This window comes from Podarcis cretensis (genome assembly GCF_951804945.1).
Source record: "Podarcis cretensis genome assembly, chromosome: 5".
Lineage (NCBI taxonomy): Eukaryota > Metazoa > Chordata > Lepidosauria > Squamata > Lacertidae > Podarcis > Podarcis cretensis.
The window spans coordinates 77,722,459-77,747,882 of NC_137174.1; the positions used below are offsets into that span (position 1 = coordinate 77,722,459).

General features: G+C 44.5%; 2 protein-coding genes across 10 annotated transcripts in view; one reads left to right on the forward strand and one right to left on the reverse strand.

The window, feature by feature from the left end:
• Window positions 1-1,209: 1,209 nt before the first annotated feature.
• On the reverse strand, window positions 1,210-24,740 carry ANKUB1 (ankyrin repeat and ubiquitin domain containing 1). Of its 8 annotated transcripts, none has more exons than XM_079977985.1 (7): window positions 24,610-24,740; window positions 17,490-17,668; window positions 14,516-14,659; window positions 11,763-11,979; window positions 8,937-9,051; window positions 7,040-7,969; window positions 1,210-1,994 (listed from the first exon to the last, which is right to left on the reverse strand). In XM_079977985.1, the coding sequence occupies exons 2-7, from the start codon at window positions 17,577-17,579 to the stop codon at window positions 1,895-1,897; spliced, it is 1,596 nt and encodes a 531-aa protein (XP_079834111.1). In that variant the 5' UTR covers window positions 17,580-17,668; window positions 24,610-24,740; the 3' UTR covers window positions 1,210-1,894. The 8 variants fall into 8 exon arrangements, with proteins under 8 accessions (XP_079834111.1, XP_079834108.1, XP_079834112.1 ...); XM_079977982.1 differs by having other exon boundaries at window positions 8,937-9,090; XM_079977986.1 differs by having other exon boundaries at window positions 8,937-9,090; window positions 17,490-17,574; window positions 24,610-24,695.
• Window positions 24,128-25,424, forward strand: part of RNF13 (ring finger protein 13) — a 55,257-nt gene continuing 53,960 nt past the window's right edge. Inside the window, exon 1 of one of the 2 annotated variants that reach the window (XM_079978184.1) lies at window positions 24,128-24,287. The gene's annotated coding sequence lies outside the window, so the exon portion shown is untranslated. Of the gene's footprint in view, window positions 24,288-24,672; window positions 24,768-25,424 lie in introns of those variants that run through there. The other variant, XM_079978185.1, reaches the window with a different exon arrangement.

Consider the following 25,424-nt stretch of genomic DNA (forward strand, 5'->3'; position numbering starts at 1 on the left):
TGCGAGTTCCAAGACTTAGATGATGCCCTGATGGATCAAATCATCTGTGGGGTCCGGGACATCCGTCTGCAACAGCATCTCCTCGCCATGCCAGACCTCATGCTGCAGAAAGCCACTGAGGAGGCCGTGGCCTCAGAAGCTGTTGAACTCTCCGCCCAGGAAATCCACAAGGCCAGTAGACCGTATTTAAAGGACTATGTTGTTGGACATGTAACACTGTTGGTCTAATGGAAGTAATGTGAAATGTAACCGATATGCTTTGTGCCTAATTGAACCATTACGTGTAGTGCTGTATATAAGGAAACCATTACGATTGTAACTAACGCCTTATCTCGGTGGGGAGGGGTGTTATGTATTGAAGTTCTCACTCAGGCCACCAGGAGTATTGTGTATGTAGTTTTCACTCAGGTCCACGTCAGTTATTTTAGGCGGGAAACCCTGGGTTGTTCTTGCTACAATGTTTGACAGCCAGCTGCCTATAAAAGCAGGCCGGCTGAGCTGTTTGCTGTTCAGTTTCTATTCCAGCTTACAAAATAAAGAGCTGCTTGGAGAAATCGCTGTGTTGTCTGTCATGTCTACCCACTATTCAACAGTGACATAGGAAGTTGCAGCTATTTTGTTGCAAGTTGTGGGATATGCACCAGCTGGAAAATGAAGCAGCACATGCCAGCCCTGAAACTTTTGCAGGTACAGTACAAATGATATTGAAAGTGGGATCGTAAGTTCTCTGATTGGGAGGGCTTTTGGTCGCATGGGTTGCCAAGGGAACAAGTAGGCCAAAATGGCAGCTTGGCCCATGGAATCAGAATTGTAGAGTTGGGACCCCAAGGATCATCTAATCCAACTCCCTGCAGTGTAAGAATCCTGCCCACAGCTGCCCCTAGGTGAGCTCCATACAGGGACCATATTTCTGCAGATTGGCTCAGCTGTGGCTAAGTGTGGAGACACCCACAACCCCCAAGAAATATTTTATTTGGGGTTGTACCCTGGATTCAAACCTAGGACTCCTGCATGTGGGACCTGAATTCTTCCACCAAGCTTGGGCTCCTTCTGTAGCCAAATGTGACCTTTTTTGTTTATCTTACTATACATGTGTGGTTCATTCTCTACAACAGTGGTTAAGAGGGGAAGGTCAGAGACAACAAAAAAGGAGATAAAAAGGCACAACTGCTTAATTTCTAAGATTCAGTAAGCTGCCAAATGTGCAAGTGCTTTTACTCTGCTAGAAAGGTTTCACAGCCCGTATACTTTTTGTATTTCTCCCACACATGAGACAGAAGGTTTCAATTTTAATTACAAATTTAACCCTCAATCCAATTCTCCAGAGACAGCACCTGTTGTACACATTGAGTACACTGGATAGTCTGAAAATAGTCCTCATTATCCAAAGGCTCCAAGGTGAAAATCACACGCAATCTCTCTTGAGGCTTCACTCTTCAGTTTTTAACTAATTTTGTTTTTTATATAAGCAAGTCTTCGTCAACTTTGTATAGGTTTATTTGATGCATTTAAAAAACCCTGCAATTAGTTTTTTAAAAAAAACAGACTTCAGTCCTCGGGGGGGGGGGGGGAGTTCAGCTGTCAGTTCCAATTTACTAGCCTTCAAAAATGATTCCCTCTCAATCTACTCCCCTCAGATGAAATTTATGTAAAGTAGCATGCTGACTACTTACAAGGCCTGTCAATTTACAGTGCCTGACACTAAGAGCCAAAAATATACAGTCACAAATTATATATTACATTTTGAATATATCTGTCTTATTAATATTCCATGATGTAATCCTCTTTGTATGTAATTGGTGGGGTGGGAAATATAGCTTAAAATTATCAGCAAATGTGTCAGGATCTCCGAACACAACTTTTCAAGATGGATCATCTCCAGCAAATGCTTCTTTCAAATGGAGGCTGGTAAGCACACAGGTTTGTATATGCTTTTTTTAGCCAGGGTTCTTGCAATGCCAAGTTGTTCGAGCCAAGGTTTCTCTTTAAATGCACTGCAATAGAAGATTTAGATATGATGTATGTTACTTTTCACTGTCAAAGAAAAAGCAGAGAATAAGTACATATCACACCTAGTTTTAAATATATATAAAAACAAACAAACAAACAAACCCAAACACTCTGTTTTAAATCAAGGAAACATAAATATGTAGTAATGCTATAGTTGGTTGATGCATTTCCATCTCGTACTATTTTTATTTATGTAGTACTGTAGGTGTACGTAGAGCTTTGCAGATTAACTCAAGCAAAATTATAATTCCTTGCCCCAAAGGGACTGCAATTGGAATTTATCCAGAGGGAGAGATACCAGGGGGGAAAGCGGAAAAAAGAGGCAAGGTGATAAAGGGATAAATGTGAATATTTACATTCAGATGTATTTAGGGTTTGCTTCTGCAAGAGACAAACACAGAGTGATTAAACCAAAGGCTTAATGCTGAGGTGGCTAGTCTGCAGCCATCCTGATGTTGTTGGGACTACAGCTCCCATCATCCCTGATCGTAGACCGTACTGCTTGGGGCTGACGGGAACTGGAGCCTACATTGCCTCATAACTTACCGAACACAGAAAGTGTCTAGGAGCAACCTCCACGATCTGTTGGTTTCCTGTGTGCAGGATTCCACCCCATTTCCAACGGGGAAAACATTCAGACTTATTAATTCCCCACTTGCAGCTTGAGGTGGCGCAGTCCGGGAACAGTTTTGCTACATGATGTGTTATGAGATGCTCAACTCTCAACTCCCATCAGCCCCAGCCAGCATGACCAATGATCAGGAATGTGGAAGCTGCAGGCAAACATCTGGAGGGCCACAGGATCCCCATTCTTAATCTATACAACTCTAAATACGGTGGTCAGATAGGGACCGATTATCAAGTGGAGATTATTTCAGTAAACTTCCATGGCAAACATTAGGCTGTTTCAGCTTCATGCATCATCAAAGAGAGACCACAGACCACAGCAGTGATAACAGTTTTTACCTTTCGCCTAAGATGGGCACAGATTATGCTGCAGAAATCTCTAATCATTTAAACTAGGGCAAAACATATCTTCATGGAGGACATCAAAGGACTACAAGTCATAATAGCTATACAGCGGTACCTCTGGATGCAAACAGGATCCGTTCTGAAGCCCAGTTCGCAACTAGAAGTGAACGCAACCCACGTCTGCGCGTGCACGGGTTGTGATTTGCCGCTTCCGCGCATGACGTCATTTTGAGCGTCTGCACATGCGCGAGCGGCAAAACCCGGAAGTAACGCGTTCCCTTACTTCCGGGTCGCTGCAGAGCGTAACCTGAAAATGCTCAACTTGAAGCATATTCAACCCGAGATATGACTGTATTGCCTCCAGAAGCAATATACCTCTGCATAACAATTATTGGTGACCATAACCAGAAGAGGGCAATTACACTCATGTCATGCTTGTAGATGTCTCATAGGTATATGGTTGTATGCTGGAATAGATGGACTTTTGGACTGACCCATCAGGGCTCTGCTATTGCTCTTAACCACTGGCTGCCTAGGAATGTCACAAAGCATCTGCCTCTGGCCCTCCTTCCCCTTGCTAATAAAGATCCCTGTGTTGGTCTGGAAAATCCACTGGTGAACAGTATGGCTCTTAAAAGGTCCATCATGGAAATGTAGGTAGATATGTCCTCAGTAAGTAAACAATCCAGGAACCGAAATCACAGTATGATTCTTGCTTGCTTTTAACTCCCTTTGGTTAGAACAAGCCACTGTTCCCAGACTTCAGATGTTATGTAGAAGCCAAGGTAGATGATAGCTGTTTCCCAATCAGCCTAACCTAAAACCATGGTTTGGGTCATCATTTGATGCAGATCAGTCTCTTCCATTTTATATGTTGTCTATGCTTATTACCCAGTTCTTTGCTTGTTTTATTTCCCTGGAGAGTTTAGCAGCTGTCAGCTTACTCAGCAGTTTCCTGCTGTTTCCTACCATCCTTTAGCTTGTAGCTGCAAAAAGGTATTTTTCTTCAGATGGAAACACCAGGGTTACTATTGCTTAAATCACTACAACCACATGGTGGCAGTATGCATTCATCAGCGAGAGTCAAGTCTGTCCAAGACACCCTTTTTTATAGGAGTCTCCCCCAAATAAATATTACAGCTAATAAAGAAGATTCAGTTACTGCATCTGCACTTCTCTCTTGCATATGCAATTAAAAATAAAATATTTAAGAGAGGGAGATTATGTATTCTGTGTTTTTTCTCAGAATAAAGTAGCTTACCCAGACCCTGAGTCAGATCCAGCTGTCATGCATTTGTTAAATAAGCTGCAGACTTCATTTACAGTGGTACCTTGATTCTCAAACGCCGAAAACCTGGAAGTAAGTGTTCTGGTTTTCAAATGTTTTTCAGAAGCTGAACATCCAATGTGGTTGTCGGCTATTGTTTCTGGGGCACCTGCACAAATCAGAAGATGCACCTTGGTTTTTGAACATTTTGGAAGTCAAACGGACTTCCGAGACGGATTAAGGTTGGCACTTTTGTTTTTGGTATTTATTTTGCGTTTTTGTTTTTGAGGCTTTTTCAATTAATTTGTTTTTGTGACTGTGTGGAACCCAGTTCAGCTACTGATTGATTGATTGATTGACTGATTGATTGTGTGACTGTGGAAATGGATAAAGGCCCCCCCATGCAAAGAATGGCTATCATCAGTGCAGGTAAGATTATTTTTTTAAAATTTTTATCATCTACAATACTGTCTTACTTATTTTATAGTACAAGTACATTGATTATTGCTTTCATTTTATGGATCAATGGTCTTGTTAGATAGTAAAATTCATGTTAAATTGCTGTTTTAGGGGTTGTTTTTAAAAGTCTGGAATGGATTAATCCGTTTTGCATTCCTCTCTATGGGAAAGCGCGCCTTGGTTTTGGAATGCTTTGGATTTGGAATGGACTTCCAGAACGGATTAAGTTTGAGAATCAAGGTACCACTGTATTTAATTGTTGTTGTTGTTTTAAAAAAACTTCAGTCCTGCGTTATATCAACTGATTTCAGCGCAGGGTACATACTCCAAAAAATAAGGCCAGGGGTGTAGAAGTGGGGCTGCTCAGGCTGCTTTTAACCTGCTGTAGGTCCCTCCAGGTGTTCAGATGAACAGAGTTATCTGTGAGACCTCAGGCTTCTTTCTCTGAACAGCTCTCCCCAGGATCTGAGTTGGATGAGATCCTGACAGCTCAGCCTTTTCAGTTGTGGTGCCTTAGTTGTAGAACACCTTGCCAAATCAGGTGTATCTGGCCCCCTCTTTTCAGAAGATTCTTAAGATCAAGCACATTTTATGTTGACAGGTGTTTTCAATTCACAGTCCAGGCTGGCATGTTTTCTCTGTTGGATGCTGTGCTGTTTTTATGATACTTCACAACTGTATGGTTGATAGTATCTCGCTTTTTCTAGTGCTTTTGTTTTATGATTTAGGTCCTAATCTTACACTTATCTATCAAGAAGTATGTCCCATTGTTTCCAATGAGCGATATCCTACTGTGATTAATGGCTAGATGGAACTTATTTCCAGGAAATTTCTTAAGTTGACTGCTGTGCTCGCCATAGAAATACAGGAGGTAAATGTTAAATAAAACTGTAAAGAAGATCAGTGCAGTATGTTACTGGAAAGATACATAGACTTGGGTGAATCGATAGGATAAAATACATTGTGGCAGATCAGGAAAATGCATAAAACATATGCCTTTAAAGCACACCTAAAAGGTAAAGGTATAGGGACCCCTGACAGTTAAGTCCAGTCGCGAATGACTCTGGGGTTGCGGCGTTCATCTCCCTTTACAGGCTGAGGGATTCGGCATTTGTCCACTCCGCAGTTTTTCTGGGTCATGTGGCCAGCATGACTAAGCTGCTTCTGGCGCAACGGAACACCGACACCACAGCAGCGCATGGAAATGCTGTTTACCTTCCCGCCAGAGCAGTACCTATTTATCTACCGTAGTTTTCGCTCTATTGGACGCAGTTTTTCCCCTCCAAAAATTGAGGGGAAATGTGTGTGCATCCTATGGAGCAAATGCAGGCTTGTGCCATAGCCGTGTGCAACCCCTCCGGCAGGGAGAGGTTGCGTGGGGATAAAGAGGAAGCCAAAACAGCGAGCGGGATGCATCCCGCTCGCTGCCTTGGCTCATTCCATAGCTGCGCGCAACCCCTCCGGCAAGGAGAGGCTGCACGGGGCTATGGCTTCTTTAGCTCCACGCAGCCTCTCCCGGCAGGGAGAGATTGCACGGGGCTAAAGAGGAAGCCAAAACAGCGAGCGGGATCCATCCTGCTCGCTGCCTTGGCTTGTGCCATAGCTGCGCGCAACCCCTCCGGCAGGGAGAGGCTGCACGGGGCTATGGCTTCTTTAGCTCCACGCAGCCTCTCCCGGCAGGAGGCTTGTGCCATAGCCTTGGCTTGTGCCATAGCCGCGCGCAACCCCTTCAGCAGGGAGAGGTTGTGCGCAGCCTGTACGCTGTTCTTTGGGGCTGGGGGGGGGGAAAGATTTTTTTTCTTGATTTCCCCCCCTAAAAACTGGGTGCGCCCTATGGTCCGGTGCGCCCTATGGTGTGAAAAATACGGTACTTGCACTTTGATGTGCTTTCAAACTGCTAGGTTGGCAGGAGCAGGGACCGAGCAATGGGAGCTCACCTCATCGCAGGGATTTGAACCGCCAACCTTTTGATCGGCAAGCCCAAGGCTCAGTGGTTTAAACCACAGCGCCACCCACGTCCTCAAAAGCACACCTAACACACGTTTAAAGATGATGTTTCACCCAAAGGACCCTGGGGATTGTATTTTATTAAAGGTGCTGAGAATTATAGCCCTGCAAGAGGTAAAGTACAGTTCTCAGGATTCTTTGGGGGGAAGCCATGTACTTTAAAATGTCACTTTTTATTTATTTATATTTTATTCAGTCTTGATGGTGGGGTGGGGGCAGAATTAAAAAGGATACAACACCAATAGTGTGATTAGCTGCTGCCTTTTAGACTGGGGTGTTTCTGGGTGCACTGCCCACTCTTGGTAAGAACAAAGATAAACATACCTGGCTATGGCTAAGCAGTAGATTGCATTCTCCCTTGGTGATTTTCCACTGTGTTCTGAAAAAGACTTGACAGAAGAATTGAGCAGAATTTTTGCATTGGAGATGGAATAACGAGAAACGGGCTTGACAACAGAGACAGTGGGTAGAGGAACTCTTGCTAAACACATATTTTGGTCCATATTTTCTTCACTGCTAATGTGCAGAATCTTCCGCCTGGCGTTATTTTTCTGTGCCAGTCTGCCTGCATTAGCATTGTTGTATGCATCTGCTACCAGGGGCAATTTGACATTTGTCCCTAGGTACCCCTTTGAAATCGTCAAGCACCAGTCACCCTGCCCGTGCTGCAACTGAGAGTTTATGTTTGGTAGTTCATAGCCTCTGCGGCCTGTGCCCTTGACTGTGGCCGAATAAAAACTTTTGGAAGTCATTTTGGGTTCTGTGAAACCATCCACAAGGACAATGTCCCCAACCCTAGTCCTGAAGACTGATGTCTGCTTGTGCCGCTTCTTCGTACAGATGTTATTTTGAGCCTTAAGCAGCCACAGTTTTAACTTGATGTAGATTTTCATGGGAAGGGAGGAATTAGGGTAAGAAACCACGGACCACATCTTGGTGACTAAATACAGCACACAGTTCTTGTGTCTGTGTTGGATACATAGCTGCAAGGGAGTTTGTCCGGCAGAGTTCTGGCATTCCAGGCATAAGACACTGTAATTGACAAAGGCTTTCAGAACCATGAGCTGGCCTGCTTCAGCAGCTGCATGAACTGGACAACTGGTGACATCCGGCTGGCTGCTTTCGTGACACCACTCTCGATAGGGATGTATGCCAACTGGTTCAGTGGGTTTCACACCCTGTTTCAGGAGCCACGCCAAAAGCTGAAGGTGCCCGAAAAAGGCTGCCATATAAAGAGCTACCCTCTTTTGATATCTGAGGGAGAGAGAGAGAGAGAGAGAGAGAGAGAGAACATGAATGAATAGTGAAAAGTAAAACAAGTCCTTTGCAAAAAAATCATAGTTAGGCATGCAGTAGAGAGAGGATAATGTAACAATTTTTTTTCAAGTCATGAGTCTGAAAATCCCTGAATAAAAGTAAATTATTATTATTATTATTATTATTATTATTATTATTATTATTTGTACCCCACCCATTTGGCTGGGTTTCCCCAGCTACTCTGGGCAGCTTTCAACAAAGATTAAAAATACATTAGAATGTCACACATTCAAAACTTCCCTGAACAGGGCTGCCTTCAGATGTCTTCTAAATGTCAGGTAGTTGTTTATCTCTTTGAAATCTGATGGGAGGGCATTCCACAGGGTGGGTGCCACTACCGAGAAGGCCCTCTGCCTGGTTCCCTGTAGCTTTGCGTCTCTCAGTGACGGAACTGCCAGAAGGCCCTTGGCACTGGACCTCAGCGTCCGGGCAGATTGCTTCTGACTGTAAAAGCAACTGCTCACTAGGGCTGTGCAGATCAAGCTCCATTTAAGGCTGGATCTAGACACACCAAAGAAGCGTTTCAGTTTAAAGCGTTGTGAATTTAAACAGGGAAAATGGGTAGAGAAAAATGGGACTACACATCTCCATCTGGTGGCACAATGTTATATCGCATATACAATGCATATAAAAGGCTTTTTCTTTACCAGTCTAGCTGAGTCCTACGGTAAGTACTTTGGGGGTATACATTTTGTTTTTGTTTCTCTCCCTCCCTCCATCTGCAATCCATGAAGGGAGGCACCTAATTTGCCTGAGAAGCACCTTTCATAAAGGTGTCAAAGCAAGATTAGAACCTAGGTCAAATAATTTTTTTTTAAGGGGAGGGGCATTTTGAAACTGACCGTCTCGGTCTCAAATGGAAAACCTCTTTATAAAGTTAACTATTATTTTAAATTGATTGTACCTGAGCACTGGTTCTTCCTTTGAAAGATAGCGCTGGACCTTGGGCTTGTTTCCTAAGAGACATCCAGTCAGGAATTCTTTCCACCCATCCCAAACATCCAGGTGAAGAGTTGTGCCTGCCAACAGAAAGTTCCAGTCCTTTGCTCTGCTTCTAGCTTTTTCGTGAAAATTTTAAAATCTCACATATTACAATAGACTTTTCACAACATAATTTGCTGGCGGGAACTGTTGTTAGATGCCATCACAACCAAAGTGTCCTATTTGAATTCTATATACTGTAGTTCTGCTTTCCCCGACCTGCAAGTCCTCCAGATGCTTTGAACTACAACTCCCATCGGCCCCAGCCAGCATAGCCAATGGGAACTTTAGTCCAAACATTGAGAGAGCATCAGGTTGGGAAACGTTAATACCGTATTGGCCTGAATATAAGCTGTATCCAAAGATAAGCCGCACCTTTAAAATTCAAGGGGGGGGGGAGACAATACCTAAATATAAACCACTCCCTTAAATTCCCGCAGGTTACTCTGCTAACTATACAATGGAATCTACTCTGGATCAATAATGAGTAGAATTCCGTGACACTTTGTACATCTTGGCAGCCAGTTTATGTGCAGGTTTCTGTGGAAGTAAGTACATACGCTTACTTCCTTACATACGCTTACTTACTCGGGTTACATACTGTCAGGGGTTCAGGAGCAGAAGCACAGGGAAGAGGGGAGATGGAGAGCGAAGGGGAAGAATCTGAGGGCAGCGTAGGAGAAGATGACAGTGGCCCGAGAGATTCCATGAGCCTCTCCAGCGAATCGGAAGATTCACAGAAGGGGGCGCCAGTGGCCAGGGCAAGGGGATTCCCAAGGGGGACACTCCAGGAGCAAGGGACCAGCAGGGACTCCCAGAGTAGCAGTTGGAAATCAGGACCAGCTTCCCCACCAGAGCATAGTGGGGGGGGGAGAGTCCCAGGTATCGAGGGCAGAGGATTCCACACCAGGGAGTGAAGATAAGTCAGGGCTGGCCACGTCTCCATCGGAGAGCCAGACAACGGAGGGGAGGTCAGATCCGGGCAGTATCCCGGAAGAGGGAAGCAGTGACAGAGGCAGTGTGACGGTCAGGAGGAAGGTCACTGGGTTGGCGCGAGAGGCAAGTTCAAATGTACAGGAGCGCGGGACAGCAGAGAATGAGGATTGGGAACCGGGTCCTAAAGCCCGCCGGAGACAGGGGGAGGAGTCAGCCGACTCAGCGTCAGAAGAGTCCAGAAAGGGGAAAGCCCCGGCGGGCAGGAGGACCCAGAGGAGGAGAGAACAACGGAAAAGGTGGAGCAGGGCTAGGATCTTAAACTGGTGTCAGAGGGGAGGAGATTCAGACGGGACTTCGCCGGTCTAGGGTTTAAGACGTAGAGCTGTGCACTGCGGCTTTGGAATGGAAGTTGAACTTCAATAAAGACTTTTGTACATAACGACGATCGGGCGTTGGTCCTCTGTGAGCTGGGACCTAGGGGCAGCTCTGACACATACGCTTCAGGTTACACACTGCGCTAACCCAGAAATAGTGCTTCAGGTTAAGAACTTCGCTTCAGGATAAGAACAGAAATCGGGCTCCGGTGACGTGGCAGCAGCAGGAGGCCCCATTAGCTAAAGTGGTGCTTCAGGTTAAGAACAGTTTCAGGTTAAGAACAACCTCCAGAACGAATTAAGTACTTAACCCGAGGTACCACTGTATGTTTAATGGCTTCTCTGCTGAGCGTACAATGGCATACATTCCAAAATTATTGGAGGGCAAAGCAGGATACCCCTGCCCCCACCATCCCACCTGTCCCACCTTTGTACTCCTTCGCTCGCTCACCAACCCAATCCTGGCGCTACCTGCCCAAGCCATCTCTGCTCTCCTTCGCTCACGCTGCTCCTACTCCCTGCCCTCCTCCCTTGGCCTGCCACCTCTTCCTCCTCTGCCAGCACTGCAGACGTACTTCTGGAAACTGGCTTCCAGAAGTGTCAGGTCAGAAGAAATGAGAAGAGCAGAGACGTGCAGGGGAAAAGGTGGGTTTTGCTTCTGGGTTGTCGTTTTTTGACCCCGTGCTCAGGTGTGAACCAATTGACTCGCATCACAGCATGGAAGCAAAAAATACACCAATGTTTTGGTCCTGCACTCTGGCATGGCCAGAGCATGGGACTGGGACATACAGGATTGGGATCAGATGCCTTCTGGAATGCCCCGCTTAAAATGGGATAGTTGAGTAGTATGCACTGGACTGTAGCCTTACACTGCAATTCTATACATATATCTTTGCTCAGAACTACACCCCACAGAGTTCAATGGGCTTCACAGCTTGGTAAGTGAGCATAGGCTTGCAGCCTTACTCTATGACTACTTATTTTGCTTTTCTATGAGGCAAACCAGTGTATCAACAATGCTTCCTTTCAAATTGTCTTTCCTTTCAAATAGCCTGTTTCATAGGCTACTTAGATATAGATTGCTTGCTACAAAGTGTTGTTGTTTTTTTAATGTGCAAATTGCAGCAGCAGTATCTCTGAACAAAGGCTGAATTATCTGACTGCATGGTTCTATAAAAAGTTAAACTTAACTAGCTTTTTATCAGCTTTCTTTGTTTTAACATTTCCAAATACTCTATATCACTTGCAGATGTTAAGAAGGCACTCGTGGGAAGGCCCAATAATATTGCAAAATATGGTGTTGTCCAACATACACAAAAAATATTCAAGGAAACAGTCCAAAATGATACCTATTTCTTAAGTTCAGATATTTCTAGAAAAGTCTGGAGATCTATGTTATCACATGGCAGTAGATAAAAACCCACAAACAGTCTTAATACCTATATCTAACTGATAATCACTCAAGGTATTGCAGTCGTACATCTCTCTGCCCTCTGGTGTCCTGAGACAATAAATGCTGTTTGGAAAGCCACACTTCAGGGTTACCAGGCTTTTGAGCTGGGAAACCTTTAACCCCAGGAGATAAATCTTCCCCATGATGGGCACTTTTTCACGAGTGACAGCATTGTAAACATAGAAAACTGGCTTATCTTCTTCCTGGAAAGGAAACCCAACAATGAGATCAATATTTAAGTGGTAATATCCTTTGTAAAATTGTGCTTATAGCCCATGTAGAATTCTGACTATAAGACATGCGGGCATCCATCCCCAATGCATAGAATGTGGTCTTGTGGATGATGCTATAGCCCACAACAGCAACAATCAGTTTTGTTATAAAATTCAATTCAATTTAATTTACAATCTCTACAGTGGGGAGATACAGGAAGATATGAAGACCTAGCACTGTCCTATATACAAAGAGCTGGATTTGAATTCCAGATCGGCCTAGTTACAACTTAGTGCAAGTCCTTCTTTTGCAACCTTCATTCCCATCTGTGAAATAGGAATAACCACTGACCTACCTCACAAAGTAGAGGTGTTCAGAGAGAAAACAAAACAGGACTTGTAGAACACTTGTCACAATTAAAGGTCCTGTTGAATGGAAATAATGGTTTCTAATATAGGATTTCCAGGCTCTGAGAACAATGTCTGGCTATGTTTCTCCATCTCTGTAGATGCCCCAATATGAGCACAGTCCTTTTTCAGTTCAATTCTGTTTACTCCAACTGAGATCAGAGGATTGCATTCCTAGGTAACTGGGCAGAGAATTGCGGCTCTCAATGTTCTATGCTTTGTTCTCATCTTCAGTGATCTTAGTAATGCTGTGCCAGGAAAAATAAAAAATTCTGGCAAACTAACTCTCAAACTGAGAAAACAAAGCGACCTGGGATAAATTGTTTCAGGATTCTCAAACCACAGCCAAGCTGAATTCAGAAATTCTCTCTGTTTGCATATCAGCTTCAAAATGGGAGGGGGTGGAATTGCTCTGGACATTGGTGGAAATCTAAATGGCGGATTACAAGTCACCTGGTACTGATTCAGGGCACTGCTGCTGCTGCTGCCGCCACCACCAGGTAAGTCCACCTGGTGTCACTAAAGGCCCCTTCCAACTTTGCCAAGAGGCTGGCTGTCCTCAAGCCTAGAGCTAGTACTGCAGCCAGTCACCCCATTAGCACCTGAGATTTGTGTTTCTGGGACTCATCCTACTCTTGTGACTGTAAGATGTTTCAACTCTTTTTAATTCTCAATTTTTAAATTGTTTTAACTAGCTCTGAGACCTGCTGATGATGGTTGAGTAAATAATAATAGTAGTAGTGGCAACAACAACAACAACAACACCCTGCTCCTCTGCCTCCCTTAGGGCAAAACTAGCATCCTGCTAAAAGACCCTGATGTTGGGAAAGATGGAGGCCACAAGGAGAAGGGGACGACAGAAGATGAGATGGTTGGACAGTGTTGTTGAAGCTACCAGCATGAGTTTGACCAAACTGCGGGAGGCAGTGGAAGACAGGAGTGCCTGGCGTGCTCTGGTCCATGGGGTCACAAAGAGTCGGACATAACTAAATGACTAAACAACAAGCATACTGCTGGATGCAGCAGGTAGGGGCAAAGAGGAACAGTGTTTGAGGCAGAACATCCTTTCAGATATCACAGGCACTGACATCCTGGCTACCATATTAATGTACTTTCTGTACAGATCTATCATTTCCATTTTTCTGAAGAACTACAGAATGTATAAGATATGGGATACTAAGCAATACGGAATATTCAAGGTTTTGCATTTTAAAAGAGAGCCTTGAAATATTTCAAAGGTTGTGCTCATACCATACATCCAAAACACAGGGCTCCCCCCCCCCAAAGAATCCAGGGAACTGTAGTGCTGGGAATGATAGCTCTGCAAAGAGTAAACTACAGTCCCCATGATTCTTTGCAGGAATTGAAGTGTATGGTGTGTGTGTGTTGTGCAGTCAAAGTTCCTTAAAAATCGGTGTGAGGCTAAAGTCTGTGTACATGTGGCTTTTTTTTTTCTAGAAGGAGTGGAGACTGAGTATTCCCCTCACCCTAACGTAGGCCACACACAATCAAGATCTGTTGCGTATTTTCCTGCCCCTGGAAACTGGTTTCATTCCAATAGGTCACCTTAGATTATCCCACACAGTGTTCTTTTGTGAACAAGTGTCGACAGCCCTGGCAACAGGGTGTGTATACATAACTGCCCAATGACATAGTGGGTGGGCATCTAACTAGATCACAATCGCCACCTCCTTCCTCTTTCACCTAGAACATGTGCAGGGAGGACAAGGTGTGGATAATAACTCAATCAAGGGGAGGGTTTTCAAAGGAATATCAAGAAACCACACCCATGCTTGTGGATAGCAGGGTCTAGAATCAATCCAGATTGAAAGCAAAACGCTGAGGATAAGCAAGTACAATTCCAGATAGAAAAGGCATATTTTTGTGCTACAAACACCTTGTTGTGTACACAGCCTAAGGTTTAACTCTCCTTGCATTAGTGCTTTCCTGCCATCATTATCTGAAGGTGACTGCATCTCAGTGGAAGATCAGGTGCTTTTGATTCCTGCTGAGTGATCCTAGCCCAAGATCTATAATTTAGTGAGGAAATCGGCATGCATGGAGACTTTCCGTGCTAATTAGGCAGCCTAGGTTTGTTTGTTTTAAAACCGTACTATACCTTAACAACACATTTGATGGTCGAAGAAACTGATATGCCTACATCAGCAAGTATCCAGCTGTCCTTTAACACTGCTCCTGCATAAATTAGCTCCAAATACCGCCTGCCTTGCTTATCTTCCGAGAGAGGAACGTGAAAATAATCCTTAAAGGGGGAGGAAATAATTATTTTAGAGATAGCCGTAAACACTTACATCCAGGGCAAATAACCTGTTAGCGTTCAAGCCAATACCCACCACTGAGGGAGCTACAGGGAACGCCTATTGCTAAGTGCAAAGTACCGTATTTTTCGCTCCATAGGACACACCCGACCATACGACGCACCTAGCTTTAGAGAGGGAGAACAAGGGGAAAAAATTCTCCCCCTCTCTGCTCAGCGTCCCTTCAGCAAAGCAGCAGGAGAAACGGAGCCCCTTCCATTTCTCCTCCCGCTTGGCTGAAGGGGCGCTGTGCAGCTCTCCCTCTCTGCTGAAGCCAGGCTTCAGCGAAAGCAACACGAAGCCTCCAGAGTGCGGAGGGAGTGCTCCCTCTGCGCTTCGGAGGCTTATTGCTATCGCTGAAGCCAAGGAGCCTGTATTCGCTCCATAGGACGCACACACATTTCCCCTTAATTTTTGGAGGGGGAAAAGTGCGTCCTATAAAGCAAAAAATACGGTACCTTTCCCAGGCTCAGTTCCTGGCATCTCTGTCTAAAAAATCAGAGGCTCACTGACAGTCAGTGTAGACAAGGGGGGGGGAGGAGCATTTTTAGCCTGAGGGCCACCTTCCCTGGCAGGCAACTTTCCGGGGGCCGCATTGCAACAGTGGGCAGGGCGAGAGGCAGAAGTGGATGGAGCCATGGATGTGCCTTGGACCTTTCTACAGCAGACTTGCATCCTAACCCTGCAAAAGTCTCTCTGCATTCATCCACATGCATATCCTCCATCCACGCAAACAAGGGGTTGTCACAGCCCTGAGGGCCAGACAGAAAGGTCTGGAGGAACACAGTTGGTCGCTGGACCCGAGGTTCTCCACCTTGGTGTAGATGATGCTGAGCTAAATGGACCACTGGTGTGGTTCAGTATAATGCCAGCTTCCTATTAAAATGGGAATTAATTATTTATGTGGATCCCACCCCCTCACCATCCTTGCTCCTCCACGGCTATGTGGACTAACCCACATAGCATTTGGCGATAACTTGTTGCTTCAGTACAGGAGGCAGGGCCTGAGCCCAGTATTAGAGACTGTAAGGCAGTGTTTTCCAGACTTGGGTCCCCAGCTGTTTATTGAACTACAATTCCCATCATCCCTGACCACTGGTCCTGCTGGCTAGGGATGATGGGAGTTGTAGTCCAAAACCAGCAGCAGATCCAAGTTTGAGAAACACTGGTGTAAGGGGCCCCATTGCAGTAGGGGGACACTTAGTGTGGGGTGGACAGCCGGCAACCTTCCCGACGCCAGTGGACTCCAACTCCCATCAGCCCCAGCTAGCATGGTCAACAGTCAGTGAAGATGGTAGTTGTAGCCCGATAACATCTGGGAGGCCACAAGCTGCTTATCCCAACTCAGTGCCAGATCCTGTGCTCTGTTTACCAGGACCAGGACCAGGTTCTCTCATGCTGTTCTTCATGGCTTGAGGTTATAATAGGCTTTAAAATATATCTATCTATCTCAGTTTTATTTCCCTGATGGAGAACAAGAGTCCTTTTGAATTCACTGGGATATACTTGCAAGTAAACATTCATACCATTGGACCGTAAATGTGTTTGGGTTGCAATCCTATGCACACTTACTTGAGGATAAGCACCTTATAATTCAATGGTACATACTTAATAGTAAAAATGGATTAAAACTCTGATAAATTAAAACATATTGAACTGTATTTTTATTTTGTGTTGTTTCATATCGACTTACAGTGCCCTGGAGTGAATCTGAAGCCCCCCTCAAATGTGTTTGGTGGTTGTGCCAAAATACATAAATCCTTGTACACAAATTTAAACTTTCTCTTTTGCATAATAATAATAATAATAATAATTTATTATTTATACCCCGCCCATCTGGCTGGGCCTCCCCAGCCACTCTGGGCGGCTTCCAAAAGAATATTAAAATACTATGATACATCAACATTAAAAGCATCCCTGAACAGGGCTGCCTTCAGATGTCTTCTAAAAGTCTGGTAGTTGTTGTTCTCTTTGACATCTGGTGGGAGGGCATTCCACAAGGAGGGCGCCACTACCGAGAAGGCCCTCTGCCTGGTTCCCTGTAACTTGGCTTCTCGCAGTGAGGGAACCGCCAGAAGGCCCTTGGTGCTGGACCTCAGTGTCCGGGTAGAACGATGGGGGTGGAGACGCTCCTTCAGGTATACTGGACCGAGGCCGTTTAGGGCTTTAAAGGTCAGCACCAACACTTGCATACTGCAACTGGAAGGGTTTAGCTGAACCTTACAAGACAGCAGAGCCCTTAGTTATTTAAGTTTGTCTACTCAGCTTTCATCCCTCAGAGAGACTATTCTAACCATCCCTCATGAAAATATATGCAGATTCAAAACCACCTAGTGAAGCTGAGGTCATATTCACACCATATATTTAATGCACATCTATAGCACATAACGTCTTCCAAAAAGAATTATGGGAACTGTAGTTAACCCCTCAGGGATAAATTCCCAGCACCCTTAAAAACTACAGTTCCCAAGGTTTTAAAGTCATGTGCTTTAAATGTATGGTGTATATGCAGCCCTAATCAGATGGATTAAAATGTAAAATATTATACTCTAATATAAAAACAGATAATATAAATTTAAACCAGACTCTTGAAATGAAATACAACGAAGACAATTCCATTAAATTTGAACTCTCCTTTTTTTTTTAAAGAACCCAGCGCGTAGGAAGACGTTCCTTAGAAGTTTCATTTTGGCAATGAATATTATCTGATTCAGATTCTCACAAGCACTTAAAATCAAAATAATAGAGAACGAAGCAACTTGGCCAAGCCCTTACCTTTATCATCAGTTTTAGATCTTTCACTGTGTTCTCTGATGAAATGTCGAAGGATTCCCAAAGTCCTTCAAAAGCGATGAAAATCCTCATTTTGGAAAAAAAAAAAAGCTTTTTAGAAACGCCTCCAACGTCTTTCTACTCCATCAAATTCCATGTCAGATGCAAATCTTATCTCCGCACTGGAGGCAAAAGAAAAACTATTTAAAGCAGGAGGTAAACATCCGAGCAAAATGTGCACATCCCACCCTGTCCCCACCTCCCAAAAGGCAGCCTGGAAAACCCAGGCTCAAGCAGGCAGTGTAGACCCTGCAGGAAACAATGAGCGGAATTTGTTTCCCAGGCTGCACTGGACAGCAAAAAAAATGTTCCCTTTTCCAACCCGTAAACTTAATTAAACCAGCAAACCACGTATTGATCAAGGCATGTGCATGCATGTTCCAAGCTAATCACACCCGTCGTATTTGCTCAACAGGCACTTCTCAAACCACAGAGCGCCAGAACATAAGTGAGTCTGGTGTTTATTTTATTGCTTATGGTAAGCTTTGCACTTTCTGTAAATAAATCTAATCTCAGCACTCATGTTACCATAACAACTTTATAAGCCAGCTCCACCAGTTTGGATCAGAAGCCAACTGTACTCTCCCCCCTCCCCCCCCAACAAGGATCAGACAGCTTAATCGCTTGAAACTATAGGTATCTGAAAAGCAAGTGCATGAGAACTGGGCAAAGAACTATTTAATATCCCTGTGTTATTTCATACGCTTTCAAGCTTGGGAAAGGCATGTCTTAATGGCACCAGGTTTGTTTGTTTAGTCGTCTCCAACTCTTTGTGACCCCATGGACCAGAGCATGCCAGGCACTTCTGTCTTCCACTGCCTCCCGCAGTTTGGTCAAACTCATGTTAGTAGCTTCCAGAACACTGTCCAACCATCTCGTCCTCTGTCATCCCCTTCTCCTTGTGCCCTCAATCTTTCCCAACATCATGGTCTTTTCCAGGGAGTCTTCTCTTCTCACGAGGTGGTCAAAGTAGTGGAGCCTCAGCTTCAGGATCTGTCCTTCCAGTGAGCACTCAGGGCTGATTTCCTTAAGAATGGATAGATTTGACCTTCTTGCAGCCCACAGGACTCTCAAGAGTCTCCTCCAGCACCATAATTCAAAAGCATCAATTCTTCGGAACAGGAGGGTGACAAATTGAAATTGCAGAGCTATGAGAAAACTAAAGATAAGGTGCGAGACTGGCTGCATTATTTTCAAATAAGAGAGGCCTACAATTTGGATAAGAAAATTGGTTTCCAGGTGGAAAAATCAAAATTAGAAACAGAACTGTTAGAACCCAATGCTAAGATACTATCAAGAATGTATAATCTGCTGTTGAAATGGAACACTGAGGAAGAAACGGTAAAATCCGCTATGATAAAATGGGCACAAGATATAGGTCATAATATTATGTTTGCTGACTGGGAGCAGTTGTGGACCACTGGGATTAAATTTATGGCATGTAATGCCCTAAGAGAGAATATTATGAAAATGATGTACATGACCTCAGTCAAGCTCGCAAAAATCTATCATTTGCCCGATAATAAATGTTGGAAATGTAAAGAAACTGAAGGTACATTCTTTCACCTTTGGTGGACGTGCCCAAGGATTAAGGCTTTCTGGGAGATGATCTATAATGAAATGAAAAAGGTATTTAAATATACTTTCCTGAAGAAACCAGAGGCCTTTCTCCTGGGCATAATCGGCCAATCGGTGTTAAAGAAGGATAAAACTTTCTTTATGTATGCTACAGCAGCAGCAAGAATACTCATTGCAAAGCATTGGAAGACACAAGATCTACCCACTCTGAAAGAATGGCAGATGCAAGTAATGGACTATATGGAAATGGCGGAAATGACTGGCAGAATCCGAGACCAGGGAGAAGAGTTGGTGGAAGAAGATTGGAAGAAATTTAAAATTTATTTACAGAAACACTGTAAAATTTTTGAATGTTAATGACATTGAAATGAAATGAAGGGGTTCTAGTAATAAGGTATAAGAATATGTAAGAATGGATTGACATTAGATGAAAATTTGAAGCTAAAATATGTGAGGAAAAATAATTAAGGATAAATTAACAGGATATGAATTTGCTGAACCAATCTTTAAATGGAATACAAAAAAGGGAGGCGTGAGGAAATCAGGAAAATGTTAATTAAGGATGAGAAACTAAAAAAGGAGAGATTTTGTTTGTTTGTTTGTTTGTTCTTTCTCTTTGTTTTATGTTAAATGTTTGCATTTCTGTACTTTTGTACTTTTGTATTTTTGTGTCTTTGTATTTTTCTTGTGTTTTTTCCTTTATATATTGTTTTACAATTTTCTTTTTTATTGTTAAAATGCAATAAATTATCATCAAAAGTATCAATTCTTCGGCGATCAGCCTTCTTTATGGTCCAGCTCTCACTTCCATACATCACTTATGGCACCATAAAGGTAAAGGGACCCCTGACCATTAGGTCCAGTCGTGGCCGACTCTGGGGTTGCGGCGCTCATCTCGCTTTATTGGCCGAGGGTGCCGGCGTACAGCTTCCAGGTCATGTGGCCAGCATGACTAAGCCGCTTCTGGCGAACCAGAGCAGCACATGGAAACGCCGTTTACCTTCCCGCTGGAAGGTAACTTTGATGTGCTTTCGAACTGCTAGGTGGGCAGGAGCAGCAACTAAGCAACGGGAGCTCACCCCATCACGGGGATTCAAACCGCCGACCTTCTGATCAGCAAGCCCTAGGCTCTGTGGTTTAACCCACAGCGCCACCCGCGTCCCTTATGGCACCATAAAGACCAACAAATCTTTTGTGGCAAAAGCTTTCATGGACTAGAGCCATGGACTAGGTGTGTGACATGTTATCCCTAGTTGGATGCTTGCAGATGCACTTATGGGACTAGAGGTGGGAAATGTTTTCTTCTCCATGTGCCCTCAAAAGGCCATTCAAAGGAGATGCAGAGGTAGCTACATAAGAATGGGCTTTCTTTAGTGGCGCCCTTCACCCCGTCTGTGGAATGATCTCTCCAGGGAGAAGCACCTGGTGCCATCCTTGTCAGTCCTCGGGTGCCATTCTAAGACCTTTTTGCTTACTCAGGCTCCTATGCTGGTACCCATCTTTTCGTGGGGTAGAAAGGACATGTCCTTATTAATGTCACTAGATCAGCATTTTATGTATTTTGTATTGTTCATTGCTTTAATTTTTTTCTTGTTTTAAATTGCTTTTATTTGTTGCATGTTATCCTGTCAAGTCGCTTTGAGACTTTTTTTTTTAATAAAGTGACTGATAACTGTAATAAATCAGTGTCGTCTTCATCATCAGATGGCCAAATGACAATGGAATTCAAGAGGCATGCATATGTTTAAATTTTAAATGTATAAAATATAATCAGAGCCAATTGAAATGCTTGACAACTTGTCTGTACACCAGACTCTTAGTTGGTTTTGCTGCAACAGGGCAACACAGCAAATCCTCTGTTCTGGATCTTAAACTGAAAATATTTTTGTGGCTAACAATTCCTAAAATAGTAAGCTAGCTGGTACTTCGAGAGCAGCCTTCCTCCACCTGATGTCTAATGTTCCTTTTGTATTGCAGTAAGTTGTTGTGTTATGGAATGGTGGCTTTTTGATGACTCCATGTTCTGCTAAATTTTAAATGGCAGGAAAAACTGTATGCCAATATTCTGACCCAAATTTAATCAATGCAACATTCCAGCATTTTTCTGAGCCAATGGGGTTGCCATTGGATTTTTGTCTAGTAACAGTTAGCACAGAAATGAGCAATGCACATTCACTAGATTCCAGTAGATTCCCAGAGGTGGCTTTTATTTGTCTGAAAAATCATGTGAAATGTGAATATGAACAGGTAAGGAAACATTGTGAAGATGGAATAAAATGCCATCTGAACACAGACACACACACACCACAGATGCGACACATTATTTTGTTACGAGGCCCTATTTGTTTGTTTTTATGTTTTTTTAACTGAGAATATTGCCTTTCCATATATATATATATTATATGCCACGGCGTTTCTCCTTTTCTAGGACTGAATTCAGATCTTCTACATTCAAGCATAGTACTCTTTCGCTATTAAAGTTCTGCCCAATGTAGGTTTTGCCTCCGAGAACCGAATCAGAAAATGTAAATGCTGTACTGACACACCTCTATTTATGCCGAAAACCTATGTAACAATCAAGGAGTAGTCAGATAACCTTCACACAACTTTGTTATCACTGCCAGGATCAATAACAGCCTACATCTGTCACCTGTTAGTCTCTTTCTGTTATTCCTGGTGGTGCAGGAATCGGGCCCTAACCACACAGTCACACCCTGAATCACCAATGGCATTTAAAATGTCATCAGGCTGGTTTGCACAGGTTTGCTTTATCATCGGACGACTGTAATACCAAGTGAGAACTTCTATGCATACTACTACTTTCTTTACCAAAACTGAACGATCACTTAAAGATGTTGATGGGCAGCACCGATATATCCAACAGAATTATAAATTGCTGTCATACCAAGCACAATGTCTTGAATGGAAAAAAAATGCTTTGGCAAAAACAGAAAACACATCTGCTCACACAAGGCTGGCTTCCCTATTTTCACCAATCCACCTATCTACTGCTGCCTCCGCACCACTTTGCATAATGTATCAGAGGATCTCCCCCTCCTGCAAGATCAACTTTTTAGTGGGTGCTATGGCTCAAGGGGCTTAGTGTAAATTTGGAGGCTCCAACTTTTGGAGATGGAAACACGCTTTACTTGCAGGAGAATACCTCTGGATACAAGCCACCCTATCTGCATAATGTAAGGCCCTTTTCAACTGAGCTGTTACTTTTCTATGAAATCAGTTCACACCACGGGAAAGTCAGAGGACTAAGGAGTGATATGGTAATAACCATGGCATGTGATCTTTTACTCAGAATGTACTTCAACTGTTCTGCAGTCACACGGCAACTGGTAACTGGAGCAGAGTTATATCTGGCAGTGAAAGAGGAAGGAAGCTCCCTTCCTTGATTCAAGCAATAGATGGGGCAAAGCAGGTCTTCCCTTTCCTGAGGTGTGAACTGATTTCATAGAAACAGCTGCGTTGAAAAGGGCCTCACATTATGCAGATATAGTGGCTTGTATCCAGAGGTATTTTTCTGCAAGTGAAATGCTGAACAACCCCCTGCCCCTCAACTTGAGCATCTACATTGCTATGTTACATGTGAGGAGACCAGGTTGGTTTGCAAGTAGCTACTACAGGCAAAATAGACTAAAAACATTTTCTTTATTATTTTCCTGAAGCAACATTTTGTCGCTTCCATTTGTCTTTTTACTGTCTTTAATTCTTAATAAGCTTCATAAAATTGGTCTTGGGTGCATCTGTATCAGCCTCAAAGGGTTATTTTAATCCTTTGTGTGCCTAGACTATTTGGGAGCCATTTTGGGCTTGGGGAAAGCCAAGTTAAGCTATATGTTCTCTGGTCTCCAAAGTAAGTACCTTGGATCCCCAGATATCACTCCTGTCAAGGGGTGAGAGGGAACCTAAGGAAGTTTAGTAACGGCTTGCCTAAAAGCCTCTTGTATGACTGGTAGGCATGGAAAGAAAAGAAGAAAAAGTCATTTATCCCCTCTTGCTATATTTCGTACATCATTTCTAAGGGCTTCATACGGAAAAGTGCTAGCATGAGAATCATAGACTTTTCTTGCGTAACTTCAGAGTAGACATCAAATGTTATTCAGTCGAATCTACATCCAACTGGGGTGGATGTAGATGTATAATAGATGTATAACAGAAGTCTTAATTTTGCAGCATCTTTTCTCTCTTTCCTACTCCCAAACCACATGGAGCTTCTTTCCTTTTGCTTCCCATCCTGCACAATATGTGTATCTTCCATCTTGCAGAGATCTGTTTCCTCTTATCAGAAGCGCTCATTGGCTTGTTTTCCTTTATATTATTAGCGCTTAGCTTTTCTCCCCTGCACAAAACTCTACCAGTACTCCCATCCCTTATTCTGCACTTCAAGCATCTTCAACAATTGCCTCTCTCACTTCTTTGCCTTGTCACAAAAGGTGCGTCTATCTTTCTTTCTTTGCATCTTAATCCATCTTTTCCCACCTGCAAGAAGGGCTTCCATCCCATGCATTGTCGAAGGACCAGCGTGGCTTCCTGATGGTTGTCTTCATGAGGGCAAAACCAAACCAAAAGCACTCTGCACATGCTCAAAGGCTCTGCTATCGCTTGCAACTGGTTCATTCCAGCACATAATATCGCATATAGAACAAATGACGTAAGTCTATTTTATGCCATCATTTTGCTTTAATAAAGGCTCCTGAGCATAGCTGTTAACGTTTCCCATTTTTAAAGGGAAATTCCCTTATTCCGAATAGGATTCCTCGCAAGAAAAGGGGAAAGTTGACAGCTATGCTCCTGAGGCCACCCGCCCTCGGCCCCATTTCGCCTCCTGCCAGGACCAGCCGCCGCATCCTCCCTCCTCCTCCTCCCTCCGGGCCCCGCCCCCTCCGGCGGCCGTCACGTGCGAGCATCCGTGCGCAAAACACCGTCCGCCCCCCTGCGACGGGCATCCGGGAGCGGCCAATCCCCGCCGCCCGCTTCTCCCTCTCCGCCTATGCGTGGGCGCGTTCTCCGCCCGGGGCGGGATTTCCGCCGCTGCTTCGTCTGAGGGGTCGAGAGAGAGAGGGGTCTTTAGACTATGGATTCCGCCTGAAGCTCTTCCCTCGCTGGGCAAACCCCGCTCTCCCCTCGCCGGCTTCTGCCTCCGGATTCCGGGTAAGCGAGAGGCGGGCGTCGCCGCCGCCACTGCCGGGCTGAGAGGAAGCGGGCGCCGGAGGCTCGGGGCTCTGCCGGCTCCGGCGTCTGCTGCGCGGGGTCGTTCGGAGAGCCCAACGGACCCTCTCGCCCTTCACGGGCCTTTGCCGCCTCTTTCCCCCCTCACCTACCTGATCCACCGAGAGCCCGCTTTCGCGAGGGGGGAAAAAGAAACGCGTCATACGCGCACGTCTGAATGGGGCGAAGGGCGGGCGCGTGTTGACAACCCAGGAATCGGGAGGAGCCAAGTTGGCAAGTTGCACTTCACTTTTTAAGGCCTTACTTTCAACTTCTCGTTTCCCTCCTCTTCCTTTTTTTTTGCTCTTTGGGTCGAAACTCGCGCAACGCAGCGTCGGGTTTCGAGACGCTCGTCTGCGCAAAAGTGCGTCTGATGCGCCGGCCTTAAAATCGCTCCCCTTGTTTAACGCGGCCCCGTGCCAGGTATGTAAAAGGTGTGCTGCATTTGCCTTGGTTCTTAACCTGGGGTGGAACTGGGCTCGCGGTGGCGGCTTGTAGTTTTGTCAGCTGGGTTTTGTGATGTAGCCGGTGCTTGTGATGACACGACTTAGGTTTTTCAGAGCCTCTGTTGGGGTTGAGCTGTAGGCGCAGGGATGTATATATCCTGCACGCTCTCCTCTTAGTCGTTAAATGGGGGAGCAGACATGGGGTAGCCGCTGCTTGCGCGGCACTCAGCTGTGCTGCCCGGTTCTGTGCTTTGGTCGTACTGAATCATGAAGTGGGTTAGAAATTCAATATGGATCTCTTCCTCCTCCTCCTCCTCCTCCTCCTCTTCATCCTGTAAATGTCATTTGTTTCCAGCATGCTGGGTAGGTGTACACCCCCCCCCCCCAAATCTCACCCACATGGCCTGATTCTGGTGCTAGTGGCCTAAGCCGGCATTGTATATGTATGAGTGTCCGTGCTCAAGGCTGGGGTGTGTTCCACAATTGTGTAATACTTTGTGAGGCTTCTCTGGATGTTCTCAAGGAACATTAGCTAGCGTTGAGTGCATCCAAATTGATGTGAAGCCTAATAGATGATGGGATTATACTGCAGTGTTTACCTTCACATCCTGTTATCTGCTAGAGATAGGTCATA